Here is a 17,576-nt window from a genome sequence, read left to right on the forward strand (position 1 = left end):
AAGTTTCGTTACGATATCTTAATTTTTACTCGAGTTATCGTGTGCACAGACGGACAGACGGACGGACGGACGGACGGACGGACGGACGGACGGACAGACAGTCACCGCTTAATCGATTTCTCTTTTTATCCTGATCATTTATGTATACATTTGTCTATATCTATCTCGATTCGTTTTGCCTGTTACAAACAACCGTTATGTGAACAAAGTTATAATACCCTTGTGCACAAGTGCGCTCGGGTATAAAAAACAACTCGTGAGATTTGCTCATGTATGAAAGACAAATAAGTGATTAAAACATTTTGTGTTTTTTGTTTTCGTTTTTTTTTTAATCTTAAATCAATTTTACTTATCATAATATTAAATTTTCTTTTGTTTTCTTTACATTTTAAAAATTCTCATAATTTTTAATATTGTATTTATGTATATAGCATATAATTTTTTTTTTATAATATGTATGTATTTATGTAATGTATGTATGTATGTATAAGTATGTGTGCAATTATATGCATATATCTACCATGTATATATGTATATAAGTATATAATTATGTATGTTGTATGTATGTATGTTTATTATATAATCATAAAAAATGAGTATGTCATCTACATGGATGTACATATGTTTGTGTGTACATACATATGTACTAGTACATATGTATTTATAGAGCATAGATGTGTACATTAAAATAAATTTTATCATACTCAAATTAAAAACAACTCAATTTTAGAACTACATTTTATAGACAGTCCTGTTAGTTATGTATACAAATTTGAAATAATTATGTATTTATCATAGTTTTGCTTTTCCTTGCGCTTAGTTGTTTGTTGCTCTTTTCCTCTTCTTTATTTTTTTCCATTATCATTTTTTATTTTTACTTATTGAAGAACATTTGCAGCATTTACATAGTCTGCTGTTTTATACTCTATGTTTTTTTATTAGCGCCTCAACGTTCACCAATCATTAATTCAATTGCATTATTCCATTCAACATTCTGCGGCATATTTAGCTGAGCTTATTTGCGTAATGCATTTATTTGTTGTGTTTTTTTTTTGTTGTTTATCAATATTAATCTTAATTTAACTACTATTTGTTATTTATTTTTTATGTTTTTCCTTTACGCATTTGCATGTATGTATGTGTGTATGTAGGTCTGTTTTATTATTAAATAATTTATAATTACGACAGCAGCATTATTTCATTTAATTTTTATTAATTTTAATTGGTTTATAGCTACTTAATATGTACGGGTGTGTATTTTTTTATTATGGATTTTTGTAGTTTGATTTTTTTGTTGTTTTTTTACTTCACTTAAAACTTTCAGTTTAAAGTTAATATTGCAAGCCATTCTGCTATGAAATTGTATCCATATTTTTATTATTTTCACACTTCGTATATGTGTGCATGGTTTGTTTTTTTATTTTTTATTAAATATTCAAAAGTTTGCTAATATAAAATTTCGCTTGCAATACAAATTTTTTATTGCAACATCAACTCGTATCAAGTAAACGGTAAATACAAAGTTTTTCAGGATTATTACCTGTATATTTCAGTATGTTTATTGGTAAATTGCTCATAACTGTAAGGCAGAGGCGGCCGAAATGGAAAAATGCGGTATGTTATGTACACCCACTAGAAAAAGTTTCCGTACACACATTTTTTTCATAACAAAAATGTTCGCTAATTTTTAAATAAATGCAGCGTATTCTATAATATAAGCTATTAAAATACATATAAATTTCAAACTTTGTAAAAAATTTAGGAACATGTGCTAAATTTTCAGCAAAATTTCAAACTTTTTTTTAATCAGATTTTTAAAAAACTTGTTTATTATGCACTTTTATAACGCATACAATTTTAGTGCAAAAATGCCGGTTTGAAGTTGATTTTTGATATTTGTTTTGTCACGCATTTTCTTCCATACAAAGTATGTATTTTATAAATTAACAAGCAGTTTTTTATTAAAAATATTAGAAATGTGTATTGCGAAAAAAATTCTGTACGGAAACTTTTTCTAGTGAGTGTATGTATTTGAGAAAATATGTAAAAAAAAAACCCAAGCTGGGTAAAAAAAAAGCATGTCTTAAGCAGGGATCACACGATTTGTACATTTTAGCACTCACAGAGTGATATTGTCTAGAAATTTTCATCGAAAATGAGTTCAGCTCAAGAAAACATTTCCAAACAACACCACTCTGTGTCTGCCAAAATGTACAAATCTGAACAAATCGTGCGATCGCTGCTTAAGAAATGTTACAGAAATGGCATCCTTCTTATTAAGACTTCGCAAACAAAACAACACTAACATCGCGCAACACTGCTGCTGGCCAAAGCAGCCAAATATTTTCATATTAGTATAATTAATAATAAAAATTAAAATTTTTATTTCTTTGTTTTTGCTACTTTTTTGTCTAAGCAAGGATTTTTCTCTTAAAAAAAAAGAACAACATCGAACCCAAGGAAAGGCTTGATAGAATATGTAAATTCTGTTGCTACTCTGCACTATCAGTTACAAATCGTTGAGAAGTGGTTTACTAAATTCCGTTATGGTCGCGCCAATACTTGGGATGCAGTATGCTCAGCGAGTTCTGAAGGCGTCATCATGAATAAGGTGGAAGTTGCTGTAGGCATCTCAACTGAGCGGGAAGGTACAAAACATTTTTCATAAACATTTGGACATGAAAAAGTTATTCGCATAAGCGCAATCGTGTTTCCACTCCCAAGGGTCTGTTTGGCGATGTTCAACTGGAATCCGAAAGTTTTTCCACCGTTTCGTAGCCATAGCCGAAACATGGTTCCATCACAATACACCAGAGACCAAGAAATGGTCAAAGAAGGGAACTTTTCCTTGGCGTAAGGAAAACTTTATTACAAAGCCGAAATATACAGTCAGCGTAAAAAATATGCGTACCCTAACGTTTTGGCGATTTTATTATATGGGCGTTTCCATCGGAAAGTCTACCGCGAAAAAAAATAAAAGTCGTGGTCTTTTACAATATATACTGCTTATGTGGGCAGAAACGTTTTGTGTGATCTCGCTAGGTGGCGCCAAGGGTCGAGGTATTTTGAAAAACCGTATTAATGGTCCGATTTGGTTCAGATATGTATTTGAAAAATAATAAGTTATAGATTTCCAAAGAAATTTACCTTGAATTGGCGCTGAAGTCAAAATATAAAGTATATTCGACATAACATTCATGTTTCATTTGCGTTAAAAATTCGTTTAAAAGCAATCGCAACAAAAATATAATGATGGAAAAAAATTTCCCGTACGACATGTCCCGTGCAGTGGTGCCGTTGTGGGGCTAAGAGGGCAATTTGACACTGTTTAAGCGCCTATACCCTTTGACCCGACTTTTTGAAAATTTTGATTTTTTGACCCTTTTCCAGAATTATGTGCGACGTTTGCCCCTTTTCAGAGATTTTTTAGGAAATGTTAACAGCGCTATGCTATTAAAAAAATTTTCCTCCTGTAAGTACGAAAAAATACATAACTAAAAACTTTTAAAGGAAATGCAACTCTTCTCCTTGCAGCAACTAGATTTACATATGTGTATGTTCGCAACCCTGTTTTGTGCAAAGCTTGCCCCGCTATTTTCTTTATAAATTCAACAAATTTATTCTTTTAATAGTAAAGAAAAGAAAAAATTATATGGTGGCCCTTTTTTTCGTCAATGACCCCTTTTTTGCGACTTTCTGAAAATTTTCAACGGCAACACTGGTCCCGTGCGGCAGTGATTAAAATTAAATTAAAAAAAGGTATAAATAATTTTTGGGTAAAGTCAAAACCATTTTTAGGAGACATCAATGCATACCATTTTGAAACTAGTCACATTAAAATATTGCCTCAGGTTTCGCTGAAATCGGTGTTTGAATTGTTGGCCGCGAAAACCACTACTGTTATGTCCCGTCTGAAATTATCTTGAAAACGAAAAATTGGCCAAAATCAACTTTATCACCAATTATAGGGCTAATTAAGAGCTATAATTTAAGCCTACTGTCAAGATAAAAAAAAGTTTTAGATTACGTATTTTATCAGTTTGAATGTGTTCGATGGTCACGTGCGACATAATGGAAATGCCCATATTTATTTTCCATACCTATCAGATGTGGCCCCTTCAATGTTCCAATATCTCAAAAACCCCAGCCTCCAGAACCAAAAATTTAAAATCGGTCTGAGAGACCGAGAAATCGGAATGTGTCGCAAAAAATTAAAGTAGTCCGGAAAGTTTAAAATGACCTTTAATAATAAAATTTTTTATTTTTTTGTTTCTTAAAAAACATTTGAAATATTATTTTCTGTTCTGCCGACTATTTTTTAAAGGATTTACATAACAGCCTCTCTGTTTCAGAACACTTTCTTTCAAAAATTTGTATGCAATCAAAATAAGTCGAATGCCCACAAGATTTTCTAATGCTCAATAGTTATGGCAAAAAAAATTTAAGCATCGGGTAATTGATCAAATAAATGATCAATCGAAAGCATCAACATAAACTTTTTATTTTGACCAATTTTTTTTGTTAATATGTCACTTTTTGCAATATGCATAAATCCTATCAAAAGGATACCGCTAAGATATGTCTATAGTATATGTATTCCGAGAATGCCAGCGATTTCCAACTATTAAAATTATATGTAATATTATGTAGCGTTTAGAGTGGTCATTTTGATGGCTGTAAATATTTCTCCATAGGTGGTTAGAGCGGCAATATTCGATGATTGAGTTTTGGATTCATGCGTTATTGCTTAATATTTAATGGTTTGTTGTGATGATTTGTTTTCGATTATTTTGACAATTAAGTTGTTAATCATCATCGCATGATCCTCATTAAAATACACTGTTTTGTTGAAAATGATTTTCCTAATACCTCTAGCTCTAAAAGCGCATCTAGTTTTTTTTTTTTTTGTAAATCAAGATACAAATGCCAGCAGAGTAGCTTTCAGATTAAATCCCTTTTGGAACGCCAGCGTTCGTGCAGGATTACAGTATACTTAAATGATATTAAATTTCCACAGTTAAAATTGAAATATAAAATCTACATATAACTACAGGATTCACCTCAAATCATAGTTTTATTCTAACCTCAAACAACACTGCCTGTTTAAATGCAATAAAAATCAAATACGATCCACGGTTGTCAGGGTTCTTGGAATTAATGAGTTTAACTCTGTTTTGCATTCTACTTGAAGGAATAAATTCTGACTGACTACACTACAAGCACAAATAACCGTTTTAATCTTTAATATGCGTCCTTTTTTCTCCATTCTTTAAAAAAAAATAAAACATTTTTATAAAGTTTTTAATTATTTTTAAAAATAATTGAATTTAAATGACCTCCACGCTCAGTGACGCCTGTGCGATTTCTTATCAAAAGGTTATTCATTACTGCCTGGGAAGCATGGGATTGCCTCAACTATCGTAAAAATCTGGCACAGTGAAGTCAGGCCACCTTGAGGGCTAACGAAATGTGGAGTTTCTTGAAATCAGCTGGTTGGGGAATTTACGCTGTAATTCTGCCATAACAGGGCTGGCTGTATGAAAAGGTGCGTCGCTTAGAGTTGGCGTGGTTCAGAAAAAAAAAGACTCTTTTAACAATATTAAGTAACGCTCTCCACGTGCCCCTATATTCTCTTTGGACGAATACTACGGACTCCAACGCGTGAATGTGACGCACAATCCCAATATTCATCGCAATGTTCCAATCCTCCATTTTCGTTAAATTTTAAGATCAAAATGTATAATAGAAATAAAATGGAACAGATTTGCTACACAGAAAAAAAATTATTGCGTTTTTTTTGGTAGCACCTTTCAATAGCCACACTGTACATAGAGTCGGCGTCAAAAATATGAATACCCAGACGTTTCTTTATTTATATTTTCCATACCAAATGTTTCTTATTTTTTATAAAAGTATATTTAGTTCAACAGCAAAAACCAGCAGAATCAATTTTATCAATTTCATATATTAACTCGGGAAAATTCAAGAGCTACCAAAAAATGTGTCATCAAAATTTTCAACATTTCAATTCCATTTCTTAGACAAATTCTTGGTATGCAGTTTTGTAGCCCATTAAATTTTAATATAATTTTCAGCATTTCAATTCAAATTTAGTATAATAAGCCGAAACTTTTCAAGTCTATAAAAATTACCGTTGATTTTTGAGAATTTTTTTTTGTCGAGGGTGTTGCGCATTTTCTTCCATATAAAAATAGACTTTGTTCGTGCGTTATATGGAAGATAATGCAAAACACCCTTGAGAAAAAAATTCTCAAAAATCAACGGTAATTTTTAGAGACTTGAAAGTTTCGGCTTATTATACTAAATTTGAATTGAAAAGCTGAAAATTTTGATGGACATTTTTTTGGTATTTCTTGAATTTTTCCCCGAGTTCTATATGAAAATAAAAAAATCGGTTCTACTTGTTTTGTTTTGTAGAATGAATTATATTTTTATAACCAAAAATTGGCATGGAAAATATAAAAGAAGAAAATTGTCAAAATATCAGGGTATTCATATTTTTGACGCTGACTGTATGTATGTATGTACTTTCATAATTGGATTGTTAACAAATAGCCACAAAAGGAAAAAGGATCTAAGTGCTGGACAATTTCAACAGTTAAAAAGTTTCAAATATGTAAATAAATAGTATAATTAATTTTTTCTCCATCAAATGAACCATGTTTATGCTTTGAAGTCGCCTTTTGTTTACTGTATTTTTTAATTTCATTAACATTTTTTGTTCTGCTTATTTTCTTAAGACTATTGAGTTGTCTGACATATACATACATATTTTAAATTTAATTTTGTTTAAACTTCCGGCTACGTTTTTGTTATATTTCTATTAACTGTTGATTCTATTTTATTTCGGTTGAATGCTTTTTCTTACATGTTTTTTAATTTGTGCAAAAGTGATGATTCGTTTTTTTTTGTTATTTTAACTCCAATTGCCATTTTTACCGCTAATTCTTCAAAATACTTATGTATATTGTTATAGGAAATTGAAAAAGAAAAAAAAACAAATAAAAAACTGTAACATGTGAAAGCACAATGAAATTTCGTAAGCTCGAGAGGCGCTTCACTCTTTGCCTAAAGCTTTTAAAATAAGTTTGAAACCGTAACGGATGCAAAGCCTTTTTAAGCTCTTTCTGATCAACAAAAAATTGAAGAATTCAGAACGAAAGGAGCTTACATCAGTGTTCGAGTAAAGATATTTAAAAATATTGCAAATCAGTAACAAAAATGTACGAAAGTGTTCTTTAGTGAAGGCTTATAATGTACTACACGCTAACAACTTTTTTTTTGTTTCTTTTGAAAGCACTCACTAAAAAAATTTTAACCACTTATACAGTGTGTTTCACAAAACAGATTCGCCTCGCTAAAAAAATTTTTAACCAATTACAAATCAATGCAAACCCAGCATTTAACAAGTTTCGCATTTCACTCGCATGCAATATCATTTGGTCCGCTTGGAAGTGTAAAAAGTATGCGATTATGTATTTTTTAGGGGAAGAAATGCTTATTCGGAAGATTTCCCTACCAGCTTATCACCAGGCGTTTAACCCTCCTTCAGTTTTTTCGATTCAATTAGTACCTTCCACTTTTTAATACTTTTTCCAATACGTATTGTATGTATGCATTTATGCATTTACTTAAAACAGCAATATTGTGATTTTTATCTTGCGCTAACTTCTTTTTAAAGAGCGTTTTTTTTTCAATGAATTGTATTATATACATATTATTTTTTAATTTGTTTCCTACTTTGAATGACTGCTACGTTTTTCTTACACACTGTCTACATGTCTATACAGTTAGGTGCATAAAAATAGCAGTTCATATATATGTATATGTATATGTATGTAACTAAAAAGTTTTGTGGGTAAAAAAGTTGTTTTAAAGGCAATAAAGCTTTTACAAAATTAAAGCGCTTGTTTTTCAATGTTGAATCTTTATAAAGTCTGACTTTATTATGTAAATGTTTACACTCTCCAATGTAGTATGCACATTAGATAGTACCAAAAAAAAAAGTTCGCTGTACAACGCTGAGTATAAAGTATTTTTGCGAGGCAATTTCGAATTTTTTGATCGTACCTTTTTAATTTTTTTCGTGACATTTATATTCGGCATCTAAAAAATATACTTAGCGAAAATTTAATGACATTTGGTGATCTTTAATTTTGTGACCTTAGCGTGGAAACTTGGAGTGATAAGAACTGAGATATGCTGGGTAAGTACTAGAACGTGGTACTTGAAGTTAATAAACTTTGGAACAGAAAAAATTCGCTCCCCCTTTAAGATCCGACTGTAAATGCCGAAAATATGGCGGGAAATTGAAAAAGGCGACCCCTACGTTCGACAAAAAATATGTATTTTTATTTTGGAATTGCCTTGTAAAAATACCCTAGACTTCGGGGTGTACGGTGAACTAGTTTTTTCTAGCACATGCTGCTATTTGCATTAACACAACTGTAACTAGATGCGAAATTTGAAATTAATGATTTTTTACACTCTGTGTTATACTCTTAACATTTTTGGCATACAAAATCTTTCGCTTTTTTATTTTTGAATTTTTGATTTCATGTTTTATTATAAGGACGAGGCATTGCCGTTAAGGGTTTAGTGTTAAGTAATTTATGGATGAATTTCGCTACCGAGTTTGTATTTATTTGCATAGGACGGGCAGGGAAGTGTGGCGGAGATTTATTACACAAATGAAAGTGAGCTTTACACACTAGTTATTAGTTTATGTAGTTTGTTTAATTTTTGTATGCAGTTCACTTATTTTTTTTAATTTACTTTTATTTTTCTACTGACTTAAAAGTTATTTCTACTCGCTTTTTATTGTTGTGTAAATAAAAAAAAAAAATTACGAATGATATACTCAAAGGAATATGTGGAGTGCGTTAAAAAATTAAAGTGAAATTATTTTTTACGTCAATTGGAGGCAAAGTTTATGCGCTCTAATAGGAGCTTTTCGTCTTAGATTACTTACATACCTCGCAATAAATATAAAATTTCAAACAAATTCTGCTTTTTTAATGTATGGAAACTCTATTCCTGCGCTCGAAAAGTAATCTAGGAAACCTATCAGGCCTTTAAATGACGCAAAATTTAAGTCGTTGGCAGATTCGTGTTAAATCTAAATGCAAGCTAATTAAAGGCTGGTTTTTACTATGTCGTATTTTGAAAACAAATTTTGTCAACATATTGTGACACAACTTTATGTCCTTTTCCCACACCTTCAACGAACGCCATGGGCCAAAAACGGACAGATAGCTAATTAAGCAACACATGCAAATGACTGAAGACCTATTCTGGTCGAAATCATTAAATAAACCGTCTTTAAGTTCCATTTGACAATGTGTTTTCATTCATTTGACATAGTGAAAACCAGCCTTAAGCAAATTCTGGTCAATTCTAGCCAAAGATCATTAAACCTCACACAAAATTCATAAAAAAAAATATGAAAAGCTACATACAATCGATAGCCTTATGCCGAATTTTCACTCGACATTTAAATAAAATCAATTTGCATGGAAAAGTTGGGCATTAATAAATAACATAAATAAACTGTTTTGGAATTTTTTAAATGTCTAAATTCATTTTAATGCCTGGTGTAAACTCGGTATTAATGAGTATTTTTATTAACGTAATGACACGGATTTTTTTTAAGTCCGTAATTTCCCATTGAAATTTGTATAATTTAATACCCATTGGAAATCCGTCGTTATTCCCTGGAAGATGAGGCAGGTAAGCAGAAGCTTCCAGAATGCTAATAGAGTTTGCTTTACATTTGTAAACCAATTTCTGTGAATTGAGTTTGAATATCGCTTGAAGCGTTAAGGCATTTTTGATTCTTTTTGGTAAAAAAAAATTTAATTTGCAAGATTTTTTCTTTAAAATCATTAAGCGGACTCCGTTATAGTCATTGGTGTTGGAGCTCGCCAATATTTTCATGCGAATTTTGACAGTTCGGTAAAAGTTTCGTGGTATTCGAAACCTCCCGAAGATCAGTTGATTATCTCAATTGAAAAGTGGTTATTTTGGAGGTTTATGCAAGAATTTTAAATATGTTGCTTTCATATAATATAATCGAAAAAGTGATAGCAAAAGGTAGCGTTCAAATGTGATTGAAAAAACTTAACGATTTTTTATTGAAAAATATCGATAAATTAATGTTTGCCTTCTCTTACCGCAATGCTCGAAATTTGAAATCAAAAGGTGAGCCAGCCAGCAGAGAAACGTAAATTTTGCGGACAGTGCGGTCTCGTACAATATTCTGTATACGGAAACGAACAGAAAACGACTATAATTTTCATTCACTTTCGTATGCGGAAACCGTTTGAAAATGATGTTATTTGAAAGCAATAATTGTATTTTATTTGTGCAAGCTGAATATTTGGAGCCTAGTATTTGTTGGCTTTCTGAAGGTGCCGGGTTCGAATGCCGTTAGGCACATTCTTAATTTTTTTCGAACCATGAAAAAGCATCTGTGAAGTGCAGAAGGAAAGCGTATGAACTAAAACTTCAATCACAAAACCTGTAAAAGCGTATCGGTTTCAAAGCAATTTTCGGTACTTTGTCTGTACAGACATTTTCACCGTAAACTTTAATGAGAAAACCGATCGTTAAAGTATCCGAAAATGGAATCGGTAAACGGACGAAAATCCGCATTTCATCTAATTTTTTTCCTTTTTCGTATCCATTTTCGGATTTTTCGCTGGCTGGGTAGCGCTTAAATGTGCTCGAAATTTTTTTTAGATTTTTTAATTGAAAAATATCGATAAATTCCTAATTGCCTTTCTTATAACGCCATGCTCCAAAAAGTGATTCCAACAAGTATTGCTAAATTGATTCGAAGAAAATTTAGCCCGAGTATAACGATTATTTTTTTATCGAAAATACATCGATAAATTCTTAATTTAGCCCAAGTCTAACATAATTGTAATTTTGTATCGAAAAAATATTGATAAATTATATTTGCCTTCTCATAACACTTTGCTTGGAAAAGTGAAATCAAAAAGTATTGATTAATTGTGATCGAAATAATTTGAGGTCAAACCTACTTTTTATCGATAAATTCTTAATAGTGCTTATATGAGGCCGCGAGAGCAGAGGTAGCCTAACACTTAACTAAAAGTAGTTTCAAAGCCTCAAGCTCAATCAAAATTGTTGAATATAATTGTTATAAGGCCATAAAATAACAAAAACAAATACTGTCTAAAGTGATAAATTTTTCACTTTGTAGCGTTGTACCATAAAATTAAGGAATAAGGGACTTTTATTTTCAAATGTATCTTATTTGAAACTATTTTCAGTAGTAAGTATAAAAAAAGGGTTGGGCCACTTCTGCTCTCACGGCCTCATACAGTGGTATGGTCGAGAATCTCAAGCAAAAGATTTTTTTTTTATTAATTATTTTTTTATTAATTTTTAATTATTAACTATTAATTTTTTTAATTTTAAGTTCAAAACGTACGATTATTTTTTATCGAAAAATATATCATACATATCTTATACATAGGTGATATCAAAAGTAAAATAAAAAAGAAGTGCTTAAACAAATGCCAAAACTAACGGTCATTTTTTATAGAAAAAAGATATCGATAACATCCAAATGGCTATCTTATCAATGAAATCAAAATTAGTGATCAAATGTGTTCGAAAAAATGTAACACCAAAAGTAACGACAATTATTATCAAATATTATGGATAAACAAATCAAATTTGATCTAAATAATGGGGCGTAGTATTTTCGGGTGCAACCAAAAAATCCGATCGATTAGTTTTGAATATAAATAAAATGTCGATCAAATATGATTGAGATTGTAAAAACTGCAAAAACGGTGAAATGTAATTGAAATGATTGTAAAAAATGTATCAAATAGTATGTATGAAAAATAAACATTTTAAAATAACAATGTACCTAAACCACAATCTAAATAATTGTAAAAAATATCTGAAATATGATTGAAGAAAAACATTAATTAAAGATAAAGAAATCGATGTACTGATAATCGAAATAATTATAAAACAATATGATCGAATAATTAGAAATTTAATTATTCCACGTTCACACGACAGTCGCGTCTACGTACAATTGTATGTAACTGGAATTAAGCAGATTTACTATAGGGGTATTCTCGAAGTCTTGCAAAGCTGTCCCATGGGAAAAGCAGTTTTACGGTGTATTCGAGCTGCAATTAATGCGGCAGTGCTACTTTTTATGAAAGAGCACCACGTTCTACGCGAAAATTTGGTGACTTTGCCTACATCAAGCGTTCGAGGAACAAAATTTTGACAATCAATTGCTCATCATTGGCAAATCAAAAGCAACAACAAAAAATGTTTCACTTCGCAATTTTCGCAGCATTTCAGAAGATTTTCACTTGAGCATCAGCAACATATCATCAAGAAAGCAACAAGGCGGTAATTAATACGTAGCTCGCACACACCTGCAAACCATACCATGCTAAGAAGTCATTATAGACTTAGTAAGACTTAGCATAGTATGGTTTGGAGCCGTCGATATGTACCTTGTGCCTAAAACGATGATCCCGCTTCAATCGTTTATATTGTTATCAGGAAACTTAAAAAATATAACAAATTATAGAAGGCATTAAACATTTTTCAACACTTTCATTTTTGACGTTCGTGTATAACTGGAAAATCCTTAAAGTGCGGTTAGACGTGGCAATGCAAGCGCCTTTTGCCGTCAAAATGTGAAAGCGAAAATCTAGTCGGCCATGTAAACACCCAAATGGAAAAAAATATCAAAAACACTTGGGTTTAATTCATTCTCTGATATGAAGTATGCATTTAAGTATTAATGCACTGGACATTTTGTGGCTGATTTGTCCACATTCTAGCATTTTTAGAACATTTTTAGGTCATCAATTTTGTTGAGCATCAAAATACGTGGTAAAATATAGTTGAAAGTGGAATTTTTTGCATTCAGACAAACAGATAAATAGTAATATCAGAAAGTTCGATTTTCGGAATTCAAAAGCTGCTCTCGAAGTGACTTTACATGCAAGCTCTAACTGATCTTGTAATCAACAAAGAGCTAAACGGAAATGCATTCCACAAACCAAGCCAATGAACAACCCGCCACGGCGAATAAAAACAAAAAACGATGCAAACATTTATATTTGTAAGCTACATGTATGTATATTATATATTTATTCATATACTTAATATATTCATGTGTTGAGTATATCATTCGTTTGCCGCTTGCGTGCATGCGCAAATCCTCTGTTTGTCTCGTCTCTATTTAGCGCTATTTCTAAGACATGGGAAACATCATCAACTAACTCATCTTGATGAATGATTTTAAATTTAGTTTTAGTTTTTAGTTTTTTGTTTTTGTTTGTTTAGAAAAGTTTTATTATTTATTTATTATGCGTATATATATAGCAATTTTCTTTTTCTTGTTGTTGTATGTATGTAGTAGAAATGCTTCTTAATCCATATGTTTCATAATAATAAATGTATCATATATGTGTATATATTTTGCTTGTTACTTCTGCTTTGTTTTTTTTTTTTTTTTTTTAATTTAAACCAACTACAGCTCTACTTGCACTACTACTCATCTGCTAGCTATTCGACTCGACTTCGTCGTCTCCAAACAGTTGTGTGTCGTCGTGTTCTAGATACTATTCGTTCGCCTTTAAACTCCTTATCCCTCGCCTTCGCCATCCTCATCGTCGCCGCCTTTGTCACCGTTGCATGCTCGTTACAATTAATTTCCACATCATTACCGCCATCACACTTTTTCAATGTCCCGCTGCTTGTTTATCACCTGACCCAATGTTGTTGTTGTTTTTGGTGGTGGTGATGGTGGTGGTGGTGGTGGTTGTGTTGGTGTTAATGCTATTGATTTCGCTTCATCCAGAAATGTGCACACTTAAACAAACACTTTGGCTAAGCCATCCGCTCCAGCGCTAGCGATGTATGGTTTTGTAGCATGGAACGCCACATCGAATATACTCTCATCGAATTTCTTGCGATGCGCTGTGATCTCTTGCACACATGTCTTATTGTCCAAATTCCAAAGTCGTATCGAGCAATCATGTGAACCCGATAGCAAGTACAGTCCATGCGCGTCCACGGCGAGCGATGTGACAGGCTCCAAGTGTGCCACCATCGAGTGTATCAACGTCCCCGAAACGTTGTCCCAAAAGCGTATGTGACGATCTTCATGCGCTGTGATCGTTATAGGCAGCGTCGGATGCGATACCACTTTGTTAATAAATTTCCCCGTATTGCCAGACATCTCCTGAGCAGCCTCCAATTTGACCACCTGCTTGCCGGTCTCCGTATCGTACACAATACAATGTGCACTATTATATGCCACAACAATGTGATCCACCTCATTTCGCACAAAATCAACAGATGATGGTGTACCCTCAGCCTCGGAAGCAGTGTAGGTGCGCAACAGTGGCTCCTTGGTGTACGGCGACCAGAGTTTCACGGTGCCATCGGCTGAGCATGACACAATATTGCTGTGCATCGTAGTCAGTCCCCATACGGCATCGGTGTGACCCTCCAATGTGCCCGAATGCACGCTTGGATCGTAACAATCGTATGGATCGATGTTGGGCGATGGTAGTTGCCAGCATTCAATGTTTCCATCCAAACCGCCTGAATAGCAAACATCACCGGTGGTGGACATGCCGAGACACAGTACGGGACCGGTGTGCGCACGGAACGTATACAATGGCTCTACATCGAGACTAGCTGACTTTTTGGCTTGTACCGTCTTCTGTAGATTCCACAATTTGAGTGTGTGATCCTCGGAAGCGGTGATCAACACCGGCTCCTCGGGGTGGAAAATCAATGCGCGTACACCATCGAAATGCGAACGTAGCGTATATTTGGCGTTCCAGGTTTTGCGGTAGCTACCAGTACCGCCGCCAGTGCCATCCTTGGCATTCGCATCATACGAACTCTCCGCCTCGTTGTTGACCGTCAGTTGGGCAAGTTCACCTAGGCCGAGTGAGGCGTCAACCTCCTCATCGCCACCTGCTGTGACGGCGGTGATAAGATTGCGCCGAGCCGCGGCAGAGGCAGCTGCATTGTTAGCCGTGTTGTTCAATTGTTCCGTCGTATTCGGTGATAAATATCCTTGGAGGTGGGGAGTGTGAGAGACAGAGAGAGAGATGTGTATATATGCCAGGGATTGGTTGAATGGGGTGGTGGTAGATTGAGGTCACAATGTGGACAACGACGGAATGCAGCGATTAATATAAATTTCCAACGTACAATGTAGTCGGTGTGATGATCGAGTTTGAAACAGGTTTTTTTTTTTAATTAAATTATTTTATGCAATAGAAAGGAAGAATAAAAAAGAAATCAATTAGTTCAAAGCGTAAATATATATTTTCTATGAAAACTCAATAATATATCGAAACCATTAAGGCTTATATTGAAAAAGGATGCAGAAAGATTGAAAGGCATGTTGAGAGCGAAAGGCAAAGAGCAATATGCCATAATTTACTATAATTTCTTAACATAAAAACAAAACATGAGAGCACCTGGACCATCTGCTGAAGTGAAACTTTTATCGCATCATTTTTTAGGGCTGGATTTTCTATATCATATTTAGACAACGATATTTGTTCGTCATATTTTGGCAAAGCTTTCTTCGCCTTAATCGATGCTGTTACCGATAATATTACAGTCTAAAAATTGATAGATAGGCGCTATTTAACAGCACATGCATGCGACTGCAAGAAGATACCCGATAATACGAATATTTCGATAATTCGAATTAGCTCTGCAATCACTAGTTTGCATTATCGAGTTTTGACTGTATTAGGTTCTGATTCAGTGACTATGTTGATTGGAAATATTTTGGTGGCTCAAAATTACAATTACAATGGTTTAAAGCATTTATATTTACTTCTTCTGATTCTAATATAAACGTTACTGTTAATATTAATCTTAAACTTAACCTTAATCCTAAGCTCATTGCTAATCTTAATTCTAACCCCATTCCTAGTCCAAACCTTAATTTTAACATAGATTTTGATCATAATCTTGATTTTAGTCTTAATTTTTATCTTCTTTTTGGTTGTTTGTGTTTCCGAAAGGGTAGGAGTATGATGTAGTGTGTAACGATTTTCCGTCATCCCTTGCCAAATTTGGTTTGGAGACATCTTAGTTTTTATCGTGACCTTTATAATTCATAATTTCAATCTTAATCTTTACCCTATCTATGAGCTTGACTAATTGTCAAAAATTTGCGATGAAAACTATGTCGCTAAGATTTGTCTGTATTTGACTAAATTTGTTGTGCACTCTTAAAGCACCTAAAATTAAATATTTGCAGCATAGTTTTAGTCGCAGTTCTTTTGACAAATGGTATAGCTTGGCAATTTATCAAGTGCACAGAATTCGGAGGTTAATCTCAATTCTAAGTATAATCCTTATCTCAATCTTAATCCTAACCTTAATCTAATCTAAATGTTAATTTTAATCAAAATCATTATCTCATCCTAATTTACCTCAGTAGTAATCCTAGTATTACGTTAATGTTAATCCTTTTCTCAATGTTAATCCTAACCTTCATATTAATTCGAATTTTCGAAAATTCACTCTCAAGAGAGAAAAAAGCAACATTTTCTTGTGGCAATTTTTTAATTCACTCCTGAATTAATTGACCCATTTCCCAGGTACACAAGTTAAGAAAAAAAACGCTCTTTGCCCTTCACAACTCGTTCAACAAAAAGCATTCACAATATATGTACATAAGTAATAATAAAAGGCAGGAGATTAAAAAAGGCAAAATATTTAAGTAAGTTTTTTTTTTTTGTTAAAGGAACATCTATTTATAAGAATAATAAGCACCTTCGGTTATTAGATTTATATCATTCAGAAGCTGCTCCCCAACCTCGGCATCAAGATCTTTTAAATATATAAAAAAACGAAAAAAAAGAATACAAAAAAATACAAAATAATTGTTGAAATAGAAAGAAGCGAAGAAATTTTCTTGTACTTGTTTGTTATAGCTGATTGTTATTTTTTAATTTTTTGATACGTTCAGTGCGACTGCGCAACAGCTGCGTGATTTGATTGCAATGAAAATGAATTCAATTCGATTGTACGTAAGTAAGTAAATACTAAGTACTACGTAAGTTTAGCGGGGGAAAAGGGAAAAATCACAAGAATTGAAACCAAAGTAAGTGAAGAAAATGTTGTGGAAAATGTGGAGGAGGTTGTGGATATTGAAGACTTAGTCCGATCACTTCGAAGCGTACAGTTGGAGAATAAATTTTCAGTGAAACATGAAATTTTGGAGCAAGATTTATTTTTTTTCAATAGGTTATCTATGGAATTACTGATGAAGTTATTATTCTAATTGATAAAATTTACTTTTTATGCGAATCGCCTTGAAAATCGAGATTTTTGGCTAAATATAATGGCTTCTAAACTATTAAGTTGCTTTTGTATGTAATAAATTGATTTATTATAAATTCCTTTCAAAAAAAAAAGAAAAAAAACTAAAAATCTTAAGATTTTGAATTTGGAAAATCAAATGCATAAAAAGCGCAGCTACATACATATGTGTATAA

The 17,576-nt window shown here is 32.7% G+C and overlaps 1 protein-coding gene across 1 annotated transcript in view; it reads right to left on the minus strand.

Moving 5' to 3' along the window:
* Positions 1-13,144: 13,144 nt before the first annotated feature.
* The window catches only part of LOC118741944 (striatin-3), a 66,138-nt gene continuing 61,706 nt past the window's right edge, over positions 13,145-17,576 (minus strand). The window contains exons 4-5 of the mRNA XM_036473913.1: positions 16,852-16,998; positions 13,145-15,126 (exon numbers count right to left, since the gene is read on the minus strand). Of these exons, the coding sequence (XP_036329806.1) occupies positions 13,907-15,126; positions 16,852-16,998 (1,367 nt within the window). The 3' untranslated portion in view covers positions 13,145-13,906. The remainder of the gene's footprint in view (positions 15,127-16,851; positions 16,999-17,576) is intronic.

The sequence above is a fragment of the Rhagoletis pomonella genome, unplaced genomic scaffold (genome assembly GCF_013731165.1).
Source record: "Rhagoletis pomonella isolate Grant_MI unplaced genomic scaffold, Rhpom_1.0 Rhpom_scaffold_00006, whole genome shotgun sequence".
NCBI classification, from domain to species: Eukaryota; Metazoa; Arthropoda; class Insecta; order Diptera; family Tephritidae; genus Rhagoletis; species Rhagoletis pomonella.